The sequence below is a fragment of the Podarcis melisellensis genome, assembly GCF_964234715.1.
Source record: "Podarcis melisellensis genome assembly, chromosome: 6".
NCBI lineage: Eukaryota > Metazoa > Chordata > Lepidosauria > Squamata > Lacertidae > Podarcis > Podarcis melisellensis.
This window is the reverse complement of record NC_138538.1, coordinates 30,390,888-30,415,472: the sequence shown is the minus strand read 5'-3', so window position 1 is coordinate 30,415,472 and position 24,585 is coordinate 30,390,888. Positions and strand designations below refer to the sequence as shown.

General features: G+C 41.9%; 2 protein-coding genes across 5 annotated transcripts in view; one reads left to right on the top strand and one right to left on the bottom strand.

Moving 5' to 3' along the window:
* The window catches only part of NDRG3 (NDRG family member 3), a 56,991-nt gene extending 56,205 nt beyond the window's left edge, over positions 1–786 (bottom strand). Inside the window, exon 1 of the mRNA XM_081917161.1 lies at positions 648–786. The gene's annotated coding sequence lies outside the window, so the exon portion shown is untranslated. The remainder of the gene's footprint in view (positions 1–647) is intronic.
* Positions 311–24,585, top strand: part of RALGAPB (Ral GTPase activating protein non-catalytic subunit beta) — a 57,271-nt gene continuing 32,996 nt past the window's right edge. The window contains exons 1-9 of one of the 4 annotated variants that reach the window (XM_081916615.1): positions 311–550; positions 11,905–12,120; positions 13,495–13,697; positions 15,308–15,471; positions 16,826–17,012; positions 18,344–18,475; positions 19,616–19,794; positions 23,563–23,711; positions 23,849–24,065. In XM_081916615.1, the coding sequence (XP_081772741.1) occupies positions 11,935–12,120; positions 13,495–13,697; positions 15,308–15,471; positions 16,826–17,012; positions 18,344–18,475; positions 19,616–19,794; positions 23,563–23,711; positions 23,849–24,065 (1,417 nt within the window). In that variant the 5' untranslated portion in view covers positions 311–550; positions 11,905–11,934. The remainder of the gene's footprint in view (positions 551–11,904; positions 12,121–13,494; positions 13,698–15,307; positions 15,472–16,825; positions 17,013–18,343; positions 18,476–19,615; positions 19,795–23,562; positions 23,712–23,848; positions 24,066–24,585) is intronic. The other 3 variants (XM_081916614.1, XM_081916617.1, XM_081916616.1) reach the window with 3 other exon arrangements.

The following is a 24,585-nucleotide window of genomic DNA, read 5'->3' as shown; positions in this document are numbered from 1 at the left end:
TCTTATGCCTATACAGTACCACTAATAACACAGCGTGGCTTACCTCCGCGTAGACGTGTACGCATAGGATTGCATTGTTAGGAATTTTAACAACAAGGACGCAACAGCAGGACAAATTAAAACGAAACCGGCCCCTTTAAAAGTGTCAACGAAAGGGATGAGCATAGAACGGCATTGCGCATGCGCACACCGCCCAAGCCTGCCTGAAAATTCTTCCCTTCACCTTACTCTCCCACCGCTTTTCAAGGGAAATATCACGCACGCACGCGTACTTCCGGTGGAGAACGACCGTAGGGGGAATATGAGGACTTATTTCGCGCGGCACGGAAGGTTCTCAAGACGCGTGCGCGCCGCGTAGGGTGGAAACAGGGGCTCTAGGGTGTGAATTTTCTGGCGCGGCCGGAAGTGTCCGGAGAGACCTGAGCGCAGCGTCCGATTTCTCTCCCGCACCCCCCGCCCCTCACCCACTGCGGGCACTATGGAACCGGGAGCTTGAAGGAGGAGCTGCTTGCCTTTGCCCCAGACATGCTAGCCGGCCCCCTTGGTGCAGGTAAGCGCGGCCAGGCGACCCCCCCCCCCTCCGCAGAAGAACCACGGCCCACGACGCGCTCTCCCTTCGCTGGGCCCGCTCCCTCACCCGCTCTGACCTCTGCGCTCCGGGCTGCCTCGCTCCTTTATTATTCCCGGGTTGGAGGCCTCGACGCCCGATGCTGCCGCCTCCTTTCCCGGGAGGGTGTAGCCGGAGCGGGGGGCTCTTCTCCGGGCTGCCTCCCACAACGGTGTGCGCGGTTGTCCCTGCCCGGGAAGCAGCTCCTCTTTCCCGGCAGACCGCTCCTGGTAGAAAGTGCTCCCTTTGGGAGAGGAGTTGCTCTTGTTTCCGGTGGATCCAGGAGCCCCCCATGGGGCGCTTAAGCAAAGCTAGGCCCTGCCGAGGCGAAGCAGTATCCCTTTCCCCACTCCCACCCTCTCGAGGAAGAGCCCCTACAGCAGCTGCCTGAGTGAGTTAACGATTGCACTCGAGTTTGTAGTTGTTGTTGCTGCTGGGCAAGGTTGGCCAGCTGGCAAATTCTGGGTTCACTTCTTCTCCCAACTCGGAAATAGGTAGCAGGATTTAAACTTAAACAGCCAGAGACACATGTTTATTAGGCAAAGATGCTGACACTGTTGGTCAAGCTCAGGTGGATGGAAACTATACTGATGGCATGTCATCAAGAGGGACTTGAGGTATAAATGGAGCCATGTGTTGTCATGAATTTGTTTGCGCCTGTTGCTGCTTTTACCTTTCGGCACTCCACAGCTTTCTGCAAAAAAGAGGGGTAATTATAGTGCTTTGCTACAGAGGAGTTGTAAAAATTGGCAACACTGATGTGCAAGAAGCACTTTGAAAAAAGCGCTATGTATAAATGCTACGTATTAATACTGTTTGTGGAAAGAGTTTATTCCCTTAAAGCAGGGGAGCAGAACCTGTGGGTCTCCTGTTATGGTTGGCTCCTCATGCCCATCAGGTGCAGCCAGCATAGCCACAGTCACAGATTATAGGAGTTATTGCTGAAAACATTTGGAGGTTGAGAGGCTGGGGACGGCTGTCTCATTCCATTTGGGGTAGCTGTAGTCTGTAATCCAGTCTGTGTATTTACTGCCTTTTATCCTAGTTGTTTGAAAACCTAACTTGAAATCCTGGCTTCTTTGAAGCTAGAAGTTATACTCTTACTGACAGGATTTTGCTGTTTTGTCTCATGCCTGAAGGCAAACAGCCAGTTACTCTACTCGCTGATTTCCCCAATTTAGTTGTTTTTTAAAGTTATTGCTATGAAGATCCTGTTTTTACTAAAAAAACAGGTTTGCAAAAGGACTGCTTTTCAAAACCTGGTAATGTAATACCTTGGACATATTCATAAAAAAGAATTCAGTGTTGCACTCTTCTGATTGTTCTATCTGTGCAAGTATTGTATTCCCCCCCCCCATGCAGTTCTGGGGGCTTTCCTGACCCTCCCCAAGCCAATTTCATAGGCAGGAGGAGAAAGCCTCATTGTGCAAGTAGAAGTCCTTATGAAAGTAGAAGTAGAATCCTGCCCACAATACCTATGAATTTGTATGTGGTTATATATTGGTTTATGTTTTGTTTTGAAGTTCTAAAAAATAAAAGTAAAAATGCAGCAATTAACCTAAGAACCTGGCAAATTATAGGCTCAGATCATGTGCATATATGCCATTTTCAGCCCTCAGCAACCCAATTGGAAAAAGTACTCAGAATAGTAACACTTCTTGAAAGACCATACATAAAATAACTTAAGATAATTATTGCGAATTAGCTGAATAGCATTTCTTCCCACTCTATATCCCTTCAGTGGTCTACATGCCATTCTGAATATATGTGTGAGCTGTGCCCAAAGCAGCTTACAACAAACATTCAAAATATCAAAATACAAAGCAATGGGGTGGGGTTGTTGCTCTTGCAAAACATGCAGTTGTGGTATTTCTACTGTGGCAAAGCAGTGTGGTTGTACATCTATGAACAAAAAACTCCACATGAAGCAGATCGAAAATAAGTACCTATACCAGAGAGTATGTGTCATTGTTCTTGTTATGTGAAAATGCAGAAGAGCAAAAAGGAGATCTTTGTTTGGGAGCACAATATACCATAGTAAAATTTTGTAAGAGAGAATGGGGAAGGTGTCTACCTTTATGGTGTGGTGCTGAAGGGGCATTTTTGCATACTCCCTCCCCTCCCATAACAATACAATGCACTAAGTAAGGAATCCTCTGGAGCACTATTCTTTTGTAATCATAATGGTAGCAGACATAATGAACAAGAACAATAGAACAGTTATGCAGATATATAAGAAAAACTCAGCATTTGAGAAAAATAATGCAACATGTGGATGCATTTCTTGTATTATAAACTTAAGACCCCAGATAAGCTGGAAGCCGGGAATGCTTTTTGTCAATTATGTTTAGCGCGTAGGCTGTGCACATTTGGAGGTCAGTTATCTTGCTTTATTTATCTGCTTTTTGTAACATGTAAGGTTTACTACTGTAATGCAATTATGTGAATCTGCCTGTTAGACTATTGTGCAGAATGGCACTACTAATTTCCTGACAGGGAAGTGGGAGCATATTCAACAGATGTGGCAAGTACATTGGCTTGTTGTTTGCATCTGTGTCCAGCTTAAGCTTCTGGCACTTGCCCTTTAAAGCCTTTCATTTTTTGAGACCTAAATACTTGAGAGACTCCCCCTCTTGTTTTGAACCTCCATACTGTCTGCATTCTGTAGATCCCATGCTCCTATGATCCTCTTCCCTTTGTGGGTAGACTAGAAGTAGTGTCCATACTGTAATAGCCCTAAGTATTACCCATTTCCAAGAGGTACATTGTTAATCTCATTGCCTTCTTGAAGGTGGACGAAACCATTTATCTTGGTAGGCATTCACAAAAAAAGGTTATGTTTCTGCTCTTACTACATTTTTGTTTTTATATTATACATCTGTAAATGTTTGGGTTGTGTGAAGTCTGTTGATTTCAAGCAGACAGACTGCTTGGTAAATATGTTTAGGATTGAAGTGAGTGGCTCTGTTTGGTCTTATATATGGAGATTTAAAAGCTTAGAAATACTATCCTGGCTCCAATATAATCGGAACAATAATAAACAAATAGTAGTAGTTAAAATGTTCCTTAGGTGAGTTCTATAGGAAAGGCTTAGATTCAAAGCCCAAAGGAACCAACTCCGAAAAGAAAATACTTGGCTTGCCCTCAAGGCTCTACAAACTTTGTTTGGAAAAAGCCAGCAGATTTAATTAAATCTTTATTACTTTTTAAAAAACCACACACACAACCAAAACTATTCTGTAGGACTAGGAGAAGCTTTGGGTATGGTCAAGTAAGTTACATATGTTGTTGCCTCCCTTCACATCAACTGCCCTGGGAACTCTCAGGTTGAAAGGAGGAATACAAATCAAATAATAACGGAGTAGCCTCTCCTACAGCTCTGTGTGCAAGATATGTCATCAACTTCTCCATAATGTACTGGCCCTCTTCACCAGCTCCCTGCTCTAAAGCTCCTCCTAGAACTGGGGAGTTAAGAATTTTAGGTGTTAGTACAGGGTCTGCTGGTGTTTGGGGTTTTTTAAACTCCATCCTCTTCTTTCTTCTTTCCTATCTTTTGGGTCTCAACCGTTCTGCTTCTCAAGCTCTTTTGGCTCTCTGATCGCCCTTCAGTACATAGCGCTAATTGTCCTTGGGCCTTCTGTGAAGTTCCCCCAAAGTGTGCAATGGGGAACCTGTGGAGTGTGGACCTTCATATGTTGTTTGAATACAACTACTCCCATTCCTGAACATTGGCCGTGCTGCTGGGACTGATGGGGTTGGAGTCAAACAATATCTATAGGACCATAGGTTCCCTATTCCATCCATGTTACGTGTTTGAAGAGGTTGCCAAGGAAGCAAGATGACACACAATATTTCAGTACATTATTAAATTCTCCATTAGGCTATAATTACTGATGTTTGGATTTTGGATGTTAGGGAACAAATTAACAGTGGCTGTGTTTGGACGATAATACCATGGCTCAATATGCACAGACCTTCTTGCCCCTGTACTTAGCCCCATGGCTCCCATTCTTGGTGTACCACAGTGAGCCAGGAAGTGCTCAAATGATCATAGTTGCCTGTTTCATATGAAATGGGAAACGTTGCCTAGTTTGGAATGAGGTGGTATTCTAGACTAACTTCAAAATACAGTTTTAGGTTCCTGGCTTATTTGAAATCTGCTAATGACCATTTCCTATTTCAGCCGAAACAGGCAACTATGTTCAGTTAACTTCATGTGGTACAGCAAGAGTGGGTGCCATGGGGACCAAACTACAGCACACTGAGAGACTGGACTACATGCATGTGCTTGGTTACTTCTCAGCTTAGCTAATAAAGATGAATTATCTTTCTATTTCTGCCTATTTCTAAAGTTGAATTAATGTGTAGTGTACAAACTTTAAAGTGAAGAAAAATCTGTTGGCATCCAATAGATCTTGTCTGCTTACACAAGTAGTACACCAATTGGGCATGGAGGGAAATAATTCCCTCCCTGCTTGCTGCAGTGCCCCCTAAATTGGGTTTAAAGAGTCCCCCAACCCTTCAGAACAGATTTAGGGATGTGTGGTACTGCATGGGGGGTATTGATACTTGCCTGCCTCCCTATTCTGCTAGTGTTTTCTTTCTGTCAGCCGACAGTTACAGTAAAACCTGTATAATAATTAGCCTAACAGTAAGAAGGGTATAAAAATAGAATGACACCAGGGGGGAAATGCAACAGAGAAGAGATGAGCTTATATTAAAGGAGGACAAGAGGATGCTTGCTGAGAGGAGAGAATTCCATGCATCAAGGGCCGGAGGAGTGAAAGAGATGGCATCTGCACAGGAAATGGCACAAGGAAATGAAGGTTTAATAATAATATTATCATTTCATGAATGAAGGGAGAAAGGAAAAAGTAACTAAGACAGATAAGGGGTAAGAGCAGGAAAATACTTGTAAATTGAAACTTAATTGGGTCAGTAAAGGAAGACCGTGAAGAGAAGCACATGGGCTTGCGTTGCATGTCATGCTAAGCCAAATAATGGTAAAGCATAAACCTAGTGGTTCCCACAGGGCAGATTCTGGCCACTTTGCTCCTTTCCAGTCATTTCACTGCTGTGCAGTGCTGTGCTAAGCCATAGTGTGGCTTATCGTGTCATCTGAAGGTTAAGCTCCCTCCAGACTAACCATGAACTATAACCAAGGTTTGTCCTATGGCTTAGCCGATTTATAATTAGCATATTTAAAGGACTACATGTTCTAATGATCCCACCCACTTATTGAGGTCCCTGGGGAGGTCCTGTTCTGTGTTCCACTATTGTGGCTGGGAAGTGCAGTTGGGAATGTGGAACAATGCCTTCTCAGTTGTAGCAACCAGACTCTGGAACTTCCTCCTTCCCCTATTAATTTTTCACCACTGTTTTCTGTCCTTTAACATGTCCTTTAGTTGCCCCTCCTGTATTTGGTAGTTTTGATGCGGCTGACTTTTTCTGTGGCTGATTTTGCTTCATTCTGTGCTGCTCAAAATTTTATCTCGTCTGTCTTTTCTTAATAAAGCATCATAGTTTTTGAAAATTCTGCTAACTTTGTTTTATTGTATGCTATTTTGAGGATACCTTAAACAGAAAAGCAGTTTTAAAACTTCAGTTTACACAGAGCAGAAACCAGATTGGGAAGTGTCAAAAGGGGAATTGGAGAAACAAAGCTGAGGCATTGGTTGTCGAAGTGTAGGAATGAAAGAGAGAACAGAAAAAGAATAACAGTTCTAGGGAGGAGGAGGATTCAGAAGGCTTTTTAAAGTATCAGGGGAAATAGCATAGCATATATAAAAGCAAAGGGAACAACACCAGAAGAGAGAAAGAAATGGAGAAAAGGACAGGGAGGCGGGGACAGAACAAGAGATATACTGGATAAAGTAAAGAAGTAGTGGTGGGTTTAACTAAAGAAGAATGTTGTCAGAAGCAGAATATAGAGAATAGCAAAAGGAGGATGAAGATTCGGCAAGAGTGACAGAGAATATTGCAACCCAACGAAGAAGAGCCTAGTTAAAGAGAGCACTTTTACCGATAAAAATAAGGCGAGATGAGTAATATTGCTTAGAATTAAAGCACGTGAGCAGAATGAACGCATGAATTCATAATGAGTGGAGTTACTGAGATTTGCAGAGATGTTCAGCAGCTTTGATGTAGGAATAAAAATAAGATAAAAAGGGAGACTGCTAAAGCAGAATATTAGTTGTATGATGGAAACCAGAGCAAAATAGTCTAATGTGTGACCATTCAGAACACAAAATACACAACTGCAGAATAAGGAGATTGCAAGAGAAAAGACTGATGAGTTCCCACAGATATCCAAGTGTAGAAAACAAAGTTCTCAAATGGTTCAGAAACGTTGGGACATGTCCAACACTGCAGTTCTGCTAGTGCAGCAAACTTCTGCTTGTGCAGCAGAACTTTCCCCACTCCCCAACTCTCAAATCCACTTCAGACAGCTGGAGCACTCTCTGGAGCAAATTTTTAGGATGCACAGGGGGAGGAAGAGGAAAACGTGTTGCATTAGTGCACAGTGTTGGATACAGCCCTAGAGGAAAAATTAAATGGAAGAAATTAAAGCAAACAAAATGAGTTGAGAGAGGAAAACGAGCAGAATGAAGACTAACAATCAATTCATTTCTTCATATTGCAAGATCTAAGACTGGGTGTTGAACCTTTTTTGGTCCAAGGGTCACATTTCCTCATTGTCACACCCTCCACTCAGGGCTGTTTAGACCAAACATGGCATGATCACACCGCATATCCTCTGCCTTCCTGCAGCTCAGCTGATCTGTGAAGATCAACAGAGGAGCATGGAGTATTTTATTTCCCATTGTGGTGCTCAGCTGGGCAGAGAGGTTTAAACCACTCTGCCCTGCCCAGCACTGTGATGCTACGCTCCAGCTCCCAGCCCAGTTTACGGTTGGTAATGATGCTGAACAAAGCTCCTTTCCTCTAGCTACCATTGGTCTGAGCAGATTGGAGTTCTTAGGAAATGTCTGAGCACTCTATACAGTTTATGGAGCACTTGGCTCAATGGTGGCTGGTGGAGTGGCATTTCATTCTGTGCCACTGGTAAACTGACCTGGGGTCTAGCAGACATTAAAAACAAAAGACTAGGCAGGCTGTAGTCTTGTTTTGCCAACGCAAAATAAATTGGTGTATAGAAGAGTGGGTGAAAGCAAAAGAACTTGTGTGAGGAAGTGCTGAACAAGATTCAGAATGTGAGTCAATATGGATATTGAAGTTGCTAAGAATAAGAGTGGGAGTGGAGAAGAATGAGGTAACTGTAGACTCAAGGATCACAGTAGCTGGCTTCAAAGAGAGAAGGTGATGACAGGCTTAGCTCTCCTGTCTACAACTGACTCCTCTCATCTGAGAAATGCATATGAAAACCAAAAGAAGTGGTTGCAAGTAGGACAGCAAGTACAAAGCAGAAGAAACTTTTTTAAACCCCCCCCCCCAGTAAATGTCTTAATTTCCTCCCCCACCCTGGACCAAATGAATATTCTTGCTCTAAGTCTACTCCTGCTTCTTAGTGATCCGCTGGATGTGGGACTGCTCTCTCCTTGTCAGAAGGCGGCATTTTATACTTCATTATCCTGAACTAGTTGGAATGTCTACCATCCTAATGTACAGTCCTTCTGACAGAGAAGTGGCAAGCATGTGACCGTTTCCTATTCTTCCACACAGGAAATTTCTGGCTGTAAGCCATTTTCTTGTCCAGGAAATAAAAGTTGATTCCTTAGGAAGTGTGTGGGAGTGGAGGATATCCTTCTGAATGTATCAGCTTTGTTCTGAGTACAGTACTTTCTCTGTTTGTGACAAAGGTGAAAGAATATATTTGTGGGAGGAGGTTATAATGCTAAAGGGTTTTAGTTCAGCTCCCCCACCCCACCCCTTTGGATAAATGTTATTTATATACATCTCCCAATTTTATGGCAGTCCTGATTGAAAGGCCACTTTCTGTCAACTCTTTCCTTTTGGTACTGAGTGGAAGATAGACATCTATTCAAGAGAAGAAGAAAATCTATTGCACTACTGCAGATTTTTCTTTTAGACTTGTAGGGGAAGTAGTGCCTCTGATACGTTTCCTTCTCTAATATACATGGCCAAGCATAGTGAGCAGGCTTAGATACATTTGGGATTAGGGGCTGGCACTTCCAGATCGGAAGATGCAAGTTCCAAGGATTCCTGAGTTCTGCCAGTTCCATTTTTAGAAGTTAACCAGTTTTATGTCAACATAGTGACTGGCACTGAAGGGACACAACTTATTAGTACTTTTTGAGACAGGCTTTCTTAATGTAGCATGTGTACACGCTACTTAACTACCAGAATCATAGAGGTACCCTTTTGCGTAAGCACGTGAAACACAAGATGACTAGTTGAGCTGTTTGTGAAGTTCCAGGTATATAACCTACTGTAATACATTTGGTCACTCTGCTACATTTTCCATGGATACGATGCATCATTCATGAGGTTCTGCTGATCATTGCATAGACCATGTCTTGCATAGTGTAGGCCACGGGTCCTCAAACTTTTTAAACAGAGGGCTGGTTCACTGTCCCTCAGACACTGTTGGGGGCTGGACTACAGTTTGGAAAAAATATGAACGAATTCCTATGCACACTGCACATATTTTATTTGTAGTGCACAAAAAACAGGAAAAAATGCAATATTTAAAAGGAAGAATGATTTTAATCAACATAAACTTATAAAAAATTTTTAAAAAATAAAAAAAAAAATTTTTACTGCATCAGACCAACATGGCTACCTACTTGAATCATAAACTTATAAGTATTTCAATGGGAAGTATGGGTCTGTTTTTGGCTAATGAGATGGTCAATATCCGGTTCCATATTTGTCACTGCTAGTCGTAGCAAGTGATGCAAGTGTTCATCAGTTAGTCTGGATCTGGTTGGAGATTTCAGATGTTTCATTCGGGAAAAAGTCTGTTCACAGACATAGGTGCTGCCAAAGATGGTTGCAATTTTGAGTGCATGGTTCCTGAGATTAAGAAATGTCTCAGAGGGGAGAGATGCATTGAAATTATTAAGGCTGCTTGATTTGATTGTGTCTCATTGGGAGTTGCAAGGAATAAATGCGGAGGGCGAAAACCACAGACCTTGAGCTCTGAGAGAAAAAATGTGGGATGGAAATTCAGTAACTGCTCAGTCCCGCTTTGGGGGGTGGGATTCGGATGAACCCATACCCATTTTTTTTCAAAGCCTGCCTCCGCCTGGGCTCCTCTTGGATGGCAGGCAGACGTTTACTTGTGAGCAACCTGATGCCGAGAGGGGATTCCTCGCAAGCAAACATGCCTTGGATCACAGCCCGAGCACTTTTCCCAGGACAAAAACTCGCTAGGATGGTGATGGCCGTCTTTTTCCTTGGACATAATCCCCAGCAGCCCCAAGGGGGGCTTCCTCATGAGTAAGCGCCAGAGCCCTGCGTTCCTTGTGAGTGACCTTCTTCCCCCTCCGTGCGTAGCTCACCATCAGTGTGGAGGCCACCGCAGGTGCAGGAGACAGAGGGCGAGCTGCCTGGTGGAGGCGGTGGCTGGAGCCACTGAGCTGGACTGCAAAGACAACAGTGGCTGGCACTGGATCAGGTGGCATACTATGGTGGAGGGGGTGATGGAGCACAGGGCGCAAGCAAGCTGCATGGTGGCTGGGGATTGAGGGAGGCGGACACACGTGGGGAGAGACAGGCTGGGAGGCAAGGCCAGGAGGGGGGAAATCCTGACCCGCCTCTTTCCCTCTCGCCTGCTCTGCTTAAAGGCACCATCGTGCAAGCTCTCCAAAGCGCGTCGAGTCTCCTCAACAGCTTCGCGGCGGGTTCTGCAATGGTTGGGCGGGCTGGATTTAGGACCCTGGCGGGCCGTAGTTTGAGGACCCCTGATGTACGCATTATAGCTTTTATATGCAGCACTCTATTAGAAACAATGTGCCTTTATTCCAGCATTGTCTGTATACAGCAAATTCACTGCCATATTATCCCATTTTAATATCTTTCCTGAACTATTAACTAGTGTTTCTTCTAAGGCTTAAAACCAAAACAAAGCAGCTCTTTATTTATTTATGGCATTTATATACCACACCTCATAAATATTCCAGGGCGGTTTACAATGCACTTCTATATCTACATTATACTAAAATTTCTATTTCATTTTCCCAGTCCAGTGGAGATGGCTTACAGGGGCTAACGGTATATAGCAAACCACATCAAAAGCAAAAATAGCCACAACCCTCTCAACTGAAATATTCAAATAACATATGTAGAGTGAAAACAGCACAAAAGAGCCTTCATTCATGTCTCAATATGGCAGCAACTGCATCTTCCCATATAGTCTCTCTGAAGTTCCTTCACTGTGGGCAACTAAACTGGGTGCACCTTCTAGCCTTTGAGAAGGGTTTACTTGTATAGGCCTTTGTGGCTAGAAGGCGGAAACCCAGGGCAGCAGCAAGGGGGAGAAGAACCAAGATAAATGTGGCAGGTCATGTGCAACTGCCTCCCCAAGTGCAATACTGACTTAACATACAGAATGAAGTCTATCTCCTAACCCTAGCCTGCTCCTTAGCATGCACTTATTTTGTGTGGGGTGCTTGGAGTTGCCTCCGTGGGATACATGGTGCGCTGCTGTCTCTTTGAGGTTCAACTTCTTCCTTTTTCTGTGCTCCCTCTTCTGAATATTTTTCAGTAATGTGAAGCTAAAATGTGTGATGAGACCCAATCACCATGGCAAGCTTGTGGAAGTGCATGGCTTTTCTGCACGGAAGAGGTTTCAAGCAGCTTCTGTGTATTAGTCAGTTCATGAGAGGTGGCTCTTTGTTGGTCTGAGCGATAGTTGAGAAAGAAGTGCCAGTACACTCTGACACTACAATAATATTATTGCACTCCAGTGTTGTCAGTTGCATGAACTGTTTCCAGTGGCCATAATAGGAACCAAAGTTACAATCTGGATAAAAATGGAAAGTAACTATTAAAAGCACATTCTCAAGTGTCAGAGAGGCTTGCTGGTTCTGCTTTCCAGCTAAAGCAAACTAAATAATAAACCATGGTGAGTGGAAGAGTTATGTCAGCTGATAAAAGTTCAAGGGGTGGCAAAATAACAGCAACTTCTGTACTGCAGGATACGCATCTGCACATGAAAAACTATACGTTTCATTAGGCTAAGGGTTGCACTTCCTGGTGCCAAGTGTTTGCAATATGCATGGCTATATTTTGTGGAAACAGTTTCCTTTGCAACCAAAGTAATATCAATTAAAATTAATTTTAAGTCTGTTTTTTACTTTCCCCCCTTCCAGGTACAGTCTACTCTGCAGTATAGAGGCATTATGTACTCAGAGTGGAGGTCCCTACATCTTGTACTTCAAAATGATAAGGGTCACACCAGTGTACTTCACAGCTATCCTGACAATGTGGGGAGAGAAGTGGCAAATGCTGTTGTGCGTCCCCTTGGCCAAGTCTTAAATGCTCCATCGGCAGCTGGCAGTGAGAGTTTACTGAAAACAGACAAAGAAGTGAGTATACAAAATCTGTAGTTCCCCAGTTGAAGTACATATAGTCTCATCATTACAGGCATTTAAGAGGGCTATAAAGACCCATTTGTTTAGAACAACCTTCTCATTTATAGTTTCTATGATGTTCTGCTTTGATTCGGTGCTGAAATTATTTTAAAGCTTTTTTCTTTCTTTTGTAAGACGGTGTGTTGCTTATATGGCTGTGTTTGTTGGTATTTTATTGTTAATTGCACTGTTCTTTTATGGTAGGGATGGGGAACCTGTGGCTTTCCAGAGGTTGCTGGACTACTTTTTGTATCCCTGGCCGTTGGCCATACTGGCTGGTACTGAAGGGAGTCCAACACCATCTGAAGGACCACAGGTTTGCAAGCTGTGCTACATGGCAGTAATTTAGTTAGATGTAGTGCTCATTATGGGATGCGGGTGGTGCTGTGGGTTAAACCACAGAGCCTAGGACTTGCCAATCAGAAGGTCGGCAGTTCGAATCCCCGCGACGGGGTAAGCTCCTGTTGCTCAGACCCTGCTCCTGCTACCTAGCAGTTCAAAAGCACGTCAAAGTGCAAGTAGATAAATAGGTACCGCTCCGGCGGGAAGGTAAACGGCGTTTCCATGTGCTGCTCTGGTTTGCCAGAAGCGTCTTAGTCATGCTGGCCACATGACCCGGAAGCTGTACGCCGGCTTCCTCAGCCAATAAAGCGAGATGAGCACTGCAACCCCAGAGTCGGTCACAACTGGACCTAATGGTCAGGGGTCCCTTTACCTTTACCTAGTGCTCATTCTATTTGATATATTGGAAGTCATCCTGTGAGGGTTTAAACATAAAAAGTGGCATAAAAGTATATCTGATAAGTAGATTGGCTCAGCAACCCTGTGTACGAGCGCTTTATCTCTCGCACAACACAAAGTGTGATCTTGGCATGAGCAACCTGGCTTGAATGTCAAGGTAACTTAACTGAAGGAAGTCAATGGAATCTACCTGATATTGGGTGATTCTCCCAGCAGACTCCCATCTCATGTTATTTGGGAGAGTCCTACCTTCTTGAGAGGCTCTATGAGGTCCTCAAGTATATGTGGGGCGAGAGGGTACAGGAAGCTTCCATTTAGGCTCAATCCTGTACCCACTTAACTGTGAGCCCCCTTCAGCTGAGTGGGATTTACTCCTGAGTAGACATGTATAAGATCCAAAGTCAGGTGGATCTTAGAATCCAGGCCTACATGCTATGGTATTTCCAGGTTTAAAATAATACAGTTGTTAGAGGATGAATTTTCTGTTATCTCTTACTGTGTATCCTTTGTATTTCCAGTGTTAACAGTGCTATGCTGTGGTGCCGGTTTTCATTTGGTCATGTAACTTTCCACTTCTTCTTCTCTTAGGTAAAATGGACCATGGAGGTAGTTTGTTACGGACTGACCCTCCCTTTAGACGGTGATACTGTAAAGCACTGTGTTGATGTGTACACAGACTGGATAATGGCTCTGGTCTTTCCTAAGGACTCAATTCCTCTACCTGTTATTAAAGAACCAAACCTTTATATCCAGAGCATTCTCAAACATCTACAAAATCTATTTGTACCAAGGTGAGAGCAGTGGAGAGTGAATTATTTCATGTAGGCAACATGATTACAAGCCAAGTTTAATTGTAACCAGCAGACATTTATTTAGAAGTGTAGTTAAAAGAATTGTTGTTGAATTAACATGGAGGGTAAAAGAGCCCCATAATCTACTGTTTTGGAGGTTGGATTTTAACACGTGTATTTAAGAAAGCATATGCCCATAATTTGCAGCTGCAAAAAAAGAGGAAAAAAAGATTTGAGAGGGTGCATGCTGTCTCTGGTGAAGATGTCAAAGCTGGAATAAAAAGTTCATTCTGAAATTATCCAAATTTTATATGCGCATATCTCTGTTGCTGGATTTTGTGCTAATTGAAGTTGAAGCTTATTTGTCTTTCCTTTTTGTTAACATTTAAATTTGCTGAGCAACAAAAAAGCAAAATGTCCACGAACAGAGAAAAGAAAGCTGTCTGAGAATGTAAAATATTTATTCTAAAAATCTATACCCTACATATTTTGAAGTACAGTATTGGGAACAGTCCCTGAAAAATAGTTCATCAACAACAATATTTTGTTACTGTCAAATATAATGGTCATGTACATTAATTTGGGTGCACTGTAAGGATGGAGGGAAGTGGGTTTTTATAGCCTTTCTGCTTTAAGTATGTGGATTAATCTCTTTCCTGAGCATTAGACAATTTGAATACCATTGTCATGTGAACAGTATGAATGCACAGGTGTACTTGTAGTATGCAGAAGCACAGACCCTGCATTTTCAGTTACAGATAGGTAGCCGTGTTGGTCTGCCATAGTCAAAACAAAAAAAAATCCTTCCAGTAGCACCTTAAAGACCAACTAAGTTAGTTCTTGGTATGAGCTTTCGTGTGCATGCACACGAAAAGTGTGTATCTGAAGAAGTGTGCCTGCATTTTCAGTGTCTTCTGTACAGCCTGTATGGCAATTGGAATACCTAGGGCTGCCTAGTGGCTTGAACAAGAAGCAGAACAAGAATCTGTTTGCCATTTAGTTTTCCCTGTAGCAAAGGAGTGAATGTCGGAGCAATCCATTGCCTCTTGGCTCCAGTAAAGTCTGGTGACCACTGGCCACCGAAGAGCAAACAAGCTGCAGGCAGCTTTAATATTGGCATGCAAACATCAGAATTCATTTACTTAGATTTTGCTGCCCTTTGGGCTCCACTTCATCTGATGCAATTTACTATATTTGCAATAAGGCTATCTCAACTCAAGCCTGAACAAGCCTAATGCAAACCAACACTCGTGTGTTCTGGCCCACGGGAGTTCAGTAGCTCCTGCCTGTCCTGGACAGTGAAAACAGGAGATTTAGTGTTCTCCTGTTAGGCCTACTATATGGAATTGGTAGTTTGTGTTCAACCTGGTGGATTACAAACTATCCTGGTCTATTGTGAATTTAGATGTTTTGCAAATCTTTTGAAGATGAGTGGCTTTTCTAAGATTGCGTGAAGATAGTTTAGCTCCAGCTTCATTTACAAACAATTCTTATTAGAGGTGCAAAACATCTGTTGTAAGAATGCCTCCAATCCCTTGTCTAATTTATCTTTGGTGGGGGGAAAGTACTCTGTTTATGCAGGCGTAAGTAATGTTTTTCTTCTTCTACAGGCAGGATCAGGGTACCAGTCAGATTAAACTATGTCTTCAAGTTTTGAAAGCTGTCCAGAAATTGGCTCGTGAGTCAAGCACTATGTCTAGAGAAACATGGGAGGTTTTATTATTGTTTCTACTACAGATTAATGATATTCTGCTGGCAGCTCCAACAGTGCAAGGTTTGGGTCTTTACCTTTTCCCCCATAACTGTTTATAGTGTGTGGCTCTGGCCTGAGTGTGACAATTTAAGAAACTTATCTTTTTTCCTTTCCTACCATTCAAAATTTAGAGGGACTATTGTCATGAAATGAATGGTGTTGAAATAATTATTGTCCAATTCTGATTCTGTTTAATTTCTTAATTTGGAATTGCTACAGGAATTGAATGATACTTCCATTTCTATTACCATTTGAAGCAGATGCCGCTTTTACTGACATGTTGTTGCTAAGGCCCTTTTACTCTCGTTTATTCATTCAGAGGTGCTCTAGGGCTAGGCAGTGATTTCTAGACTTCAACACTGTCATGGGGAGTGGAACTGCCCTCTGGCAAGCAGCCATCTTTTCTTGTAATGGTGAAACTGAAGTAGCAGGCAGAGCTTGTGCCATCAGCTGTGCAGTGCTCTTCCCCAACTCCAAAAATGGGAGGAAAGATGAAGGTTATTTGCTAGCTTCATAGCCAAGGCACCTGGAGAGCCTTGGCCATTCAGAGTCTAACGAGCAAAAAATCCCTCTTTCTGCTAAGTTGAATGTAGCCTAAGAGCTACTCAAGATGCCTTCAAACAACAGTGCACAGGCCTGGCATACTGCCTCTCTGCCTGCTTTCCCTTGAGAAAAGGCAGAAAGGGCTTGCTGGGAGAGAAGGGGCACAGGGCTTGACAGGCAGGAGGCTGGTGGCTGCAACTTCTGTCTTGTCCAGCAAGAGCCCTAGCACTGAGAAGCTGAGAAACTGCCCTGGCTGTGGATGCATCCACTTGTTACTGTTTTCTAATAAGTTTGCAATCTTTAGGCAAAAATTAAGGCTGCCATATACTGCATACCAGTGCTGCATTGTTTTGGAATTCATGCATAAATTAAGATAGGATATTTCCCCCCACATCCATTCCCATATTTCATCTGGTTAGATTTTCTTTCCTGTCTCCCAATTCTTAAATTTGAAATTCTTACATTTTTAAGTGCATGAACATTCTAGAGTGCTCTTGATGTTCTCTATGATAGATCTTGAGCTGTGTTAACTTTTGCCATCTAATAATACATGAATTACTTATTTTAGATTAATATTTAAAAATAGCAATGGGATTTGAGGTAATTATTCTTTTTAATCATGGAAAGTCTACAAACCCAAGATAATTTTAACTTTACTATCCCATTCAAATAATTTTACACTTTGCACATCAGCTTATTTTGATAAGATCCCCACTATCCGATTGCTGTTTTTCTCCAAGGAATATTTGGAAGTTTCTTCTTCAGTGATGATAAAAAGAAACCCCGCAGGTATTTTTTTTAAGTGCTTTTCTCTGTTTTATTTCTTTTGTAGGCGGTATTGCTGAGAATTTGGCAGAGAAGCTGATTGGTGTGCTGTTTGAAGTCTGGTTACTAGCCTGTTCCCGGTGCTTCCCCACGCCACCTTATTGGAAAACTGCCAAAGAGATGGTAGCAAACTGGAGGCATCATTCTGCAGTGGTGGAGCAATGGAGCAAAGTAATCTGCGCCCTTACAGCCAGGTAGCTGAAAACCTATTGCTTTTTTTTCATACGTCAGCCTGCCACTGTACACTAATAATGTAGTTATTTCCATTTTTATGTAGTGTGTTTTAGTAGAATCTCTCCCTTCACCCTCAAAAATCCATCATTTTGCTACAGAAAAGGGGGACTGCTTTTCACTCTCAGGTACCATACTTGACTGTGCCCCATGTATTAAAAATAAGTTTTAAACCTTGGACCTAGTTCTTACCGAGGAGGCAAAAACCTGTGCCTGGGAAGTAATACAGTGGTACCTCCTCGAGTGTCCGGGATCCATTCCGGAGTCCCGAACGCTCGACGAAAGAGACGCTCAACAGAGCATCGCTCTGTGCGTGGAGCAGTTTTGTGCTTCTGCGCATGCGCGAAGCGGCAAACCCAGAAGTAACCTGTACTTCTGGGTTTGCCACGGACGTCCGCCGAAATGGACAATCGAGGCAGAGGTATGACTGTATTTCACAATATAGGTCAGAGCTCCTATGATGGAATGCTCCACCATATATATTTTTAAAAATGCCTGCACATAGTAAATTGACATGTCAGGGAGAAGCCTGCATTCTGACTCGGGATTACCAGCTCAATGAGAACTTGGCATCAGTGTCCTGTCCAGCCTGGAATGCATATCATTGTTGGTCAATGAACTGAGGTGGAGAGAAGGGGCTCTTTGCAGTGTGTGTTTTTGTTTTTAAGGAAGACCTGAAATAGACCTAATCTATCTGACCTTATTTTAATGAAAGGCAGTGGCTGAGAGAACACTCTCAACATTTTTGTTCTCCTTTGTTTCTGTTTAACAGCCTGATGCAAAGCGTGAACTCTTTGACAACTGACATAACCAGATAGTATTTGTTTCTGGTATAGCTTTTTCTTGTCTCTTTTGTATGTAGAAAATGGCAAGCTCTGTGTCTCCCTTGCACAAAACACTTCTTTGCACATATTTTGGTTTCTCTGTTGTCCCTATTTGTATCTGGAGTCAGCTTTTTTTTTTTTTTTGGATGCAGGAACTGCAGCATTAATTCAACTCTTTATTGGGTTGAAAATGGCATACTTTCTGGGCAAACCACATGTCAAAAATGATAGAAAGAGCACAATTGTAATATCTCATGTTGATGGTTAGGGAATGGTTTAGGATGACACATGGGCTTCTCTCCACTGGCCTCCACCAGTGAGGTGGATTCCAACCTGGAGGAAGCCCCATGCTTCACCTTAGTGAGAGGGAAGCAGATATCACCAAAGAAATATGGATGCATCGTTTATAATTAGGCAGAGTGAAATCATGCAGAACTACAAACTCACTGATAGTCTGACTTTTCCTCCAGATTGCTACGTTTTACATACGGGCCGTCGTTCCCACCTTTTAAAATCCCTGATGAAGATGCCAGTCTGATTCCTCCTGAAATGGATAATGAGTGTGTTGCCCAGACTTGGTTTCGCTTTTTACATATGCTGAGGTACTGTACATAACAAAAAGCATGCAATGTTACTAGTGTATTTATCAAAATTTGATACGTTATATATGTGAGTCCTCTAGAGGGTGTGGCTTATTGGAATCAGATGCCCTAGTTGTGGTAGGGATGTATAATATTGTGGCAGATAATGCTTCACAGGTGCCTGTGACAAGATCCAAGTTATAGTAGGATCAGTTCCTAGATCTTTCTGTCTAGCTTGCATGTGATAGAGATACAGTAGTACCTCTACTTGCGTTCACCTCCGGTTACATGTCCTTTGGGATACATACGTGGCAAACCCAGAAGTATTTTTCTGGGCTTCATCCCACGCACATGTGCAAAAGCGCTAAACCATGCCATGTGCCGAAGCAGCACCTCCGGTTGTGAATTCCTTGGGATGCGACCGGAGCTCTGGAATGGATCCCATTTGCAACCAGAGGTACCACTGTATAGTCATTCTGGAATTTAGTACCTGATACTTGTTTGCCTTCAACTATTCTCCTGAACACCATGTATAGTTTTGCCCTTCAACATTTCATTCATTGCTTCAGATACTTTTCGTTTGCAATTCTGTATACCCTTCATTTTGGTTCCCTTCAGATATTTAGCAGCTACACACACTGAGTAGCCTATTTTTATGTACCTTAGTGCTTCCTTGTCTCTTCAGTTGCATAGGGTCTTGCAATACTGTCTCATTTCATACTCCTCAGCTAGAGGCAAATATCATGTGCCCCAGGGTAACTGCTGCTAATAGTACTTTTAATTTGCAAAAGACTTCAGCATTTTTGTTTACTGGGTGTAGCTGATCACTGTTCTTATAAACAGATGCTGTCAACTTCTTTAAAACTTCCATAAAAGTTAAAGCAACTTTGAAAAGTAGTGTGAGAGAAGGTAGCTAATAATAATAAGAAGTGGATACTTGTGAAATATTCGAAAGTGGCCAACATAGTACAATGATTTGTCTATCTTTTAATTGGTAGGTTTAATCTTAGAAAAGCTACTTGTTTTTTGACATTTCTAACTTCTAGCAGATCTTTTTTATTAAAAAAATGAACATTTTAAAATTTCAATATTTAGTGTATTTTACTTTTTACATCTGTTAAATGTATTATGATTAAACAGAGTCTTTTCTCTCCCTTGTAGTAATCCTGTGGATTTGAGTAATCCAGCAATTATAAGCTCAACCCCCAAATTTCAGGAACAGTTCCTGAATGTGAGCGGAATGGCTCAGGAATTGAATCAGTATCCCTGCCTTAAACATCTGCCTCAAATATTCTTTCGTGCTATGCGTGGGATCAGTTGCTTAGTGGATGCATTTTTAGGTAACATTTTCTACTCTTAATTTATAGGATGTTACTTGCCTTTTGTAAGCAACTCAAATAGATGTTAATACTTTGTATTGGTACATCTAATATTTCAGATGTTTGTCTGTGGGGCTGTTTGTGTTAATCATTATTTTCTCCTTGTCATCTGTGCAGCAACTGTATTCTATTTTCATCATTTGGGAACTAGTGACTTCTGGACCAAATTGAGCTCCCAGTTCTGGTACCATCTGCCCCTCTCACCTATCCAACCCCACAATCTCAAAATAGGTTTGGATGAACAGCTTTGGGGGCAGTGAGGCCCTTGCAACAAGATATTGGGGTTTGATCTGCAACTAATTCCTAAATAGGGTTCCCATATCTTACTTAGAGGTTCTGAAAAGTAATTGATAATATATTCAGCTAGATGCCTTAAAACTTGTCATGATTTCAACTTGTTACCTCCAATAGAATTTCATTCTCAGGAGTTTCTCAGCAGTTGTGTTTGGTGTTAATTAAAACTGCCTCTTCTTGTGAAACCATAAATGCTTTTACTAAATATTCATTTTCCTGAAAAACTGCTTTATGGAAATGTTTCCATTGCAGTACATAATATAGTAGCAATATAATTTCTTTTTTCTCCAGGAGTTGCTGTCTTTACAACCAGTGGGTGTGAAAGATTACCCAGATATGGTATTAAAACTTGTTGGACTCTCCTGGGTGACAAGAATCTGGGGGCAGGGGTGATGATTTTAACAGTGGTTGGGGTTTGCATCAAATCCTGGAAAGCTGCAGTATTCTGTCATGATAGAAATTTTCTATTAAATTGATGTGGTTCTTCTTAAAGATAATGCTTCAAAAGTTTCTGGTTCTATTTTAAAAAATGGTTGGCATACAGATACTCTTGCAACAAAAAAATCTGCTTGGTTGCAGCATTATGGGTTACGCATTTTAAATATGAACAATAGGTTGGTCGTTTAAAAAATAACCACCACCCAAATTGTTAGTATCTCTTACAATATGGTATAAGTCTCTCTCACTGTAACAAGAAGACATGCTATTTTAAAAACATAACTTTAATACCTTGTCCATGATTAAATATGGGAGGTCTTGCAATTAAGAGGTTGAATCCAATGTAGTGCTAAGTAAGTCACTCTGTTAATGCAATTATTTTGTGCAGATTTGGAGACAACCTGGGGGCAGCGGGTGGGGGAAGTCTGTTGCGTAAATCCTTGCGCTAATGGAATGTGTGCATTGGATACCACCCAACCTTTCTACTGAGATTTGTCTATATGCAGATTTATGACACAGCTGTGATGAAATGATCTCTGTCTTGAATCTGGGCTGATGGATATTGGATTATGGAGAATTGATTATTTAATTTTTATACTGCTAAATATATTAAAAATATATAAGCGGTGTACAAAAAACTGAAGCAACAACTGACGACTTAAAATACTACAAAAATACACAGTTACATATGAAAATGTTACATTAATATAAAGTTATATAAATCAATATTGGTTCTTTTCCTTCCTAACACACCCTCCCTCTCAGCCTCCAGGTTCTTACCTAGGGTCCAAACAAACTCTCAGCTTACCCACAAAAGTCTCACAATGAGAAGAGTTCTTGGAAACAGTGAACATTGCCCTAGTCTCTTATTCTAGACTTGCTCTTTATGGGCAGGCCCAAGGTGGATGCCCACAGCTGTGTCCCATCCGCTGCATGCTCCACACCCAGTTCCAGGTATAGCAGGCCCTGTTGAGTTTTCCAGAGGGTCCAAAGATAGGAAAAGCCCTCCCCCCCTCACTCACAGCTCTTTCTTTGTGCTCTGTCCTGTCCTCCTCTTCCAGCTGCCGGAGAAGGTGGACTCTTTAAGAAAAGTACAGTAAACTGAACAGTGTGGTCCTTCTACTTTGAGGAATGCTGTTTAAAGCTTGTTGCAGTATGAGAGAGAGCGCTTCTTCTTAATTATGAGGAAACCATATAATTCATATTAACATGGCCATTTAATTTTTTTTATTTTTAATAAAATAACAAAGTCTGAATTCTTGGATGAATTGTTCCTCATAACAGAATACTGCTTCTTTGTTTATGAAATGTAGCACAGTTCCTTTTCAATTGTGCTAATCATTATACCAAGGCAGATGGAAGAGTACTGCCAATCACAGACTTGTAAATTGCTTCTGTCCTCTTATTATCCATTACTTAAGGTTGGTTTTTTCCTGATATTCTGCTTGTCAGTAAAGAACTGTTGTATGAATAGCATGCACTTGTGACTTGAAAATGTTATAGAACTGTGGGTATTTAACAAGAGTCCTTCATGCATCATGAATAGCGCTTACCTTGATGCAGATGCTTTATACTCCTCCATGAGTAATACTGAAATGTTGAAAACAGAACAAAGAGGATAATTTGCCTGAGAGGGAGATGCAAGCGAGCACTGAGGCCTTGTTATGTAATGTTGCAATGCTATTTACACTTAGTTGGGAGTGTAGGATAGTATAGGTTTGGGGGATGTCAGGTTGGCAGTGGGCCTGTGATACATGAGAATTCACCAAAATGAGAGAGATGTAACTGCAGGACCCTTTTAGTAGCTTTACCTTCTATACTAATCTCTGCTACTACAAATATCTGTGTCACCATTCCCTGTATGTGTACTTTTTTTACAATAAATGAGTGTAGAGGGCCCTCCAAAATATTAATAAGATCAACATTTGCCTGCCTATTAATTATTGTGAAATAACTGAACTAATTGCTTCTCAAAGATAAGTATTGTTTTTACTGTCATTTTGCTTTCCAAAGGATTAAATGTGATATCCAGTGTAACAGTGGCACAAAAGAAATTAGCATTTGTGTTGTTTCACTAGTGATTTCTGCTTGTGCAAGCGGTTGCACAAACGCTTCTTTACCGAGTAGCACACAATAATGTTATAAACAATGTGCACTAGCAGTTAGTAGTATCTTTCAGAAGTAGAAATCGGCCATTTGATACACCAATTGGAGAAGGTTGAAAACAGGGTTTCCACTAGGGGAAGACAAACCAGGAACAGGGCTTAGACACAGAGCTGCTAAGCCAAACTGTGTGTTAATTCACAGCAACACAGTGGCAGCAGGACCAAAGATCCAGGAATGTACATGTTTGCTTGTTAGCACTAAGCTATGGTTTGGCTTAACATTATGCCTGACTCAAGCTGGAGGCTTGTCTGGGAGAGATAAGCTGCGCGCCTGGATTTAGACATCATGCTGAGCCAAACTTGCAGCAAGACTAGATGAGGAGCAAATCTGTTGTAGTGGGCTCCCGAGGAACCTGCGTGCTTGCTTGACAGCACTAAGCCACCATTTGGCTTAAGCTTATATTCCTTAGCTATCTTAGTTTAATGGAAAGAGATTTATCCTTTTAAAAAAAGTCAGTTGCAGCCTGTTTCTGCTAGATCAAAATGAACTGACAGTGGCAATAACATGGCTGGAAAGAAAGTGGCTTTCGGGCGGCCTTTGTTCCTCTTTGCTTCCTGTTGGTCTTCTTACTCTTCTTACCTTTAGGTGCAAATGTGCGTGTTGCTCCCTTTTGAAAGGTAAGCAACAGTCTTGTATGTAGTTACCTAAATACTTTCCTCGATCACTTTCCAATCTTAACTAAAAACTAATTTCAAAACAAGATATTTTTTAACACTGGTGCTGGTATGGGAGGAATTAATGGATATGTGTGTGTTACTACTTTGCTGTTTAAATGCCCAGTGCGTTGGATTTTAAAAGAACTTAATGCTGAGATTCCCCTTTTTCTTTTAGGTATTTCAAGGCCTCGGGCAGATAGTGCTCCGCCCACACCAGTAAACAGATTGAGCATGCCCCAGACTACAGCTGTCAACACAACTCCACCTCACAACCGAAGGCATCGAGCTGTAACTGTAAATAAGCCAATGCTGAAAAACAGCACAGTGAGTATTTACGCTTAGTAAAGCAATGGTTTTATATGCTTTACGTAAGAGAAGGTTGTGTCGTCAGACATGACTGAGTATATGACTTTTCAAAAATTATTCTCTAATGGGATTATTTCCATCTCTCATTCCAATAGGCTAACACCGCTCATGCTTCCAAAGTACAACACCAGCCATCTTCCACTTCTCCACTATCTAGCCCAAACCAGACTAGTTCTGAGCCTCGACCGCTTCCTGCTCCCCACAGGCCCAAAGTCAACAGTATATTGAACCTCTTTGGATCGTGGCTTTTTGATGCAGCCTTTGTTCACTGTAAGCTTCATAATGGAATTAACAGAGACAGCAGTATGACTGGTAAATATTGCCTTTCCATTCTGTACACTCCCTTCTTCCTTTGCTGGCACTTCCTACCTGCAAGATTAACTCCTCTGGCTAACCAAAACAGAAATCTGACAAAGCAGCATGATTAACTGATGTCCAATATCATGTTAACCTCTTGCTTTTCTGCATAATATAGGAGCTAAAGTAGCTAATTTGTGGTTGGGTCAAATGTTACTGCAGAAACGAAATTTAAGATTTGCCCACATGTTAGGCTGAAGAATATAATAAAGCCGAGGGAAGCATTAAAAAGCACCATTTTGGGAGCAACTTCCCGTACTTTGAATCACTTAAAGCAGTTCATTAGTAGGGGTGGCAGGCAAGCATCATAACAGGACCTGCCTGCATCATTTGGTCTTTGTTTAACTTTACTTTTGAGAGATAATTAGTTTAGTTTTCATAAATGGCCCCACAGTGCATTCCAGTGGTTGGTCAAATACTTAAACTTCAAGGGTTCTGTAAGTTGTAGCTTTCAAATCTCCCTAACTACTGCACC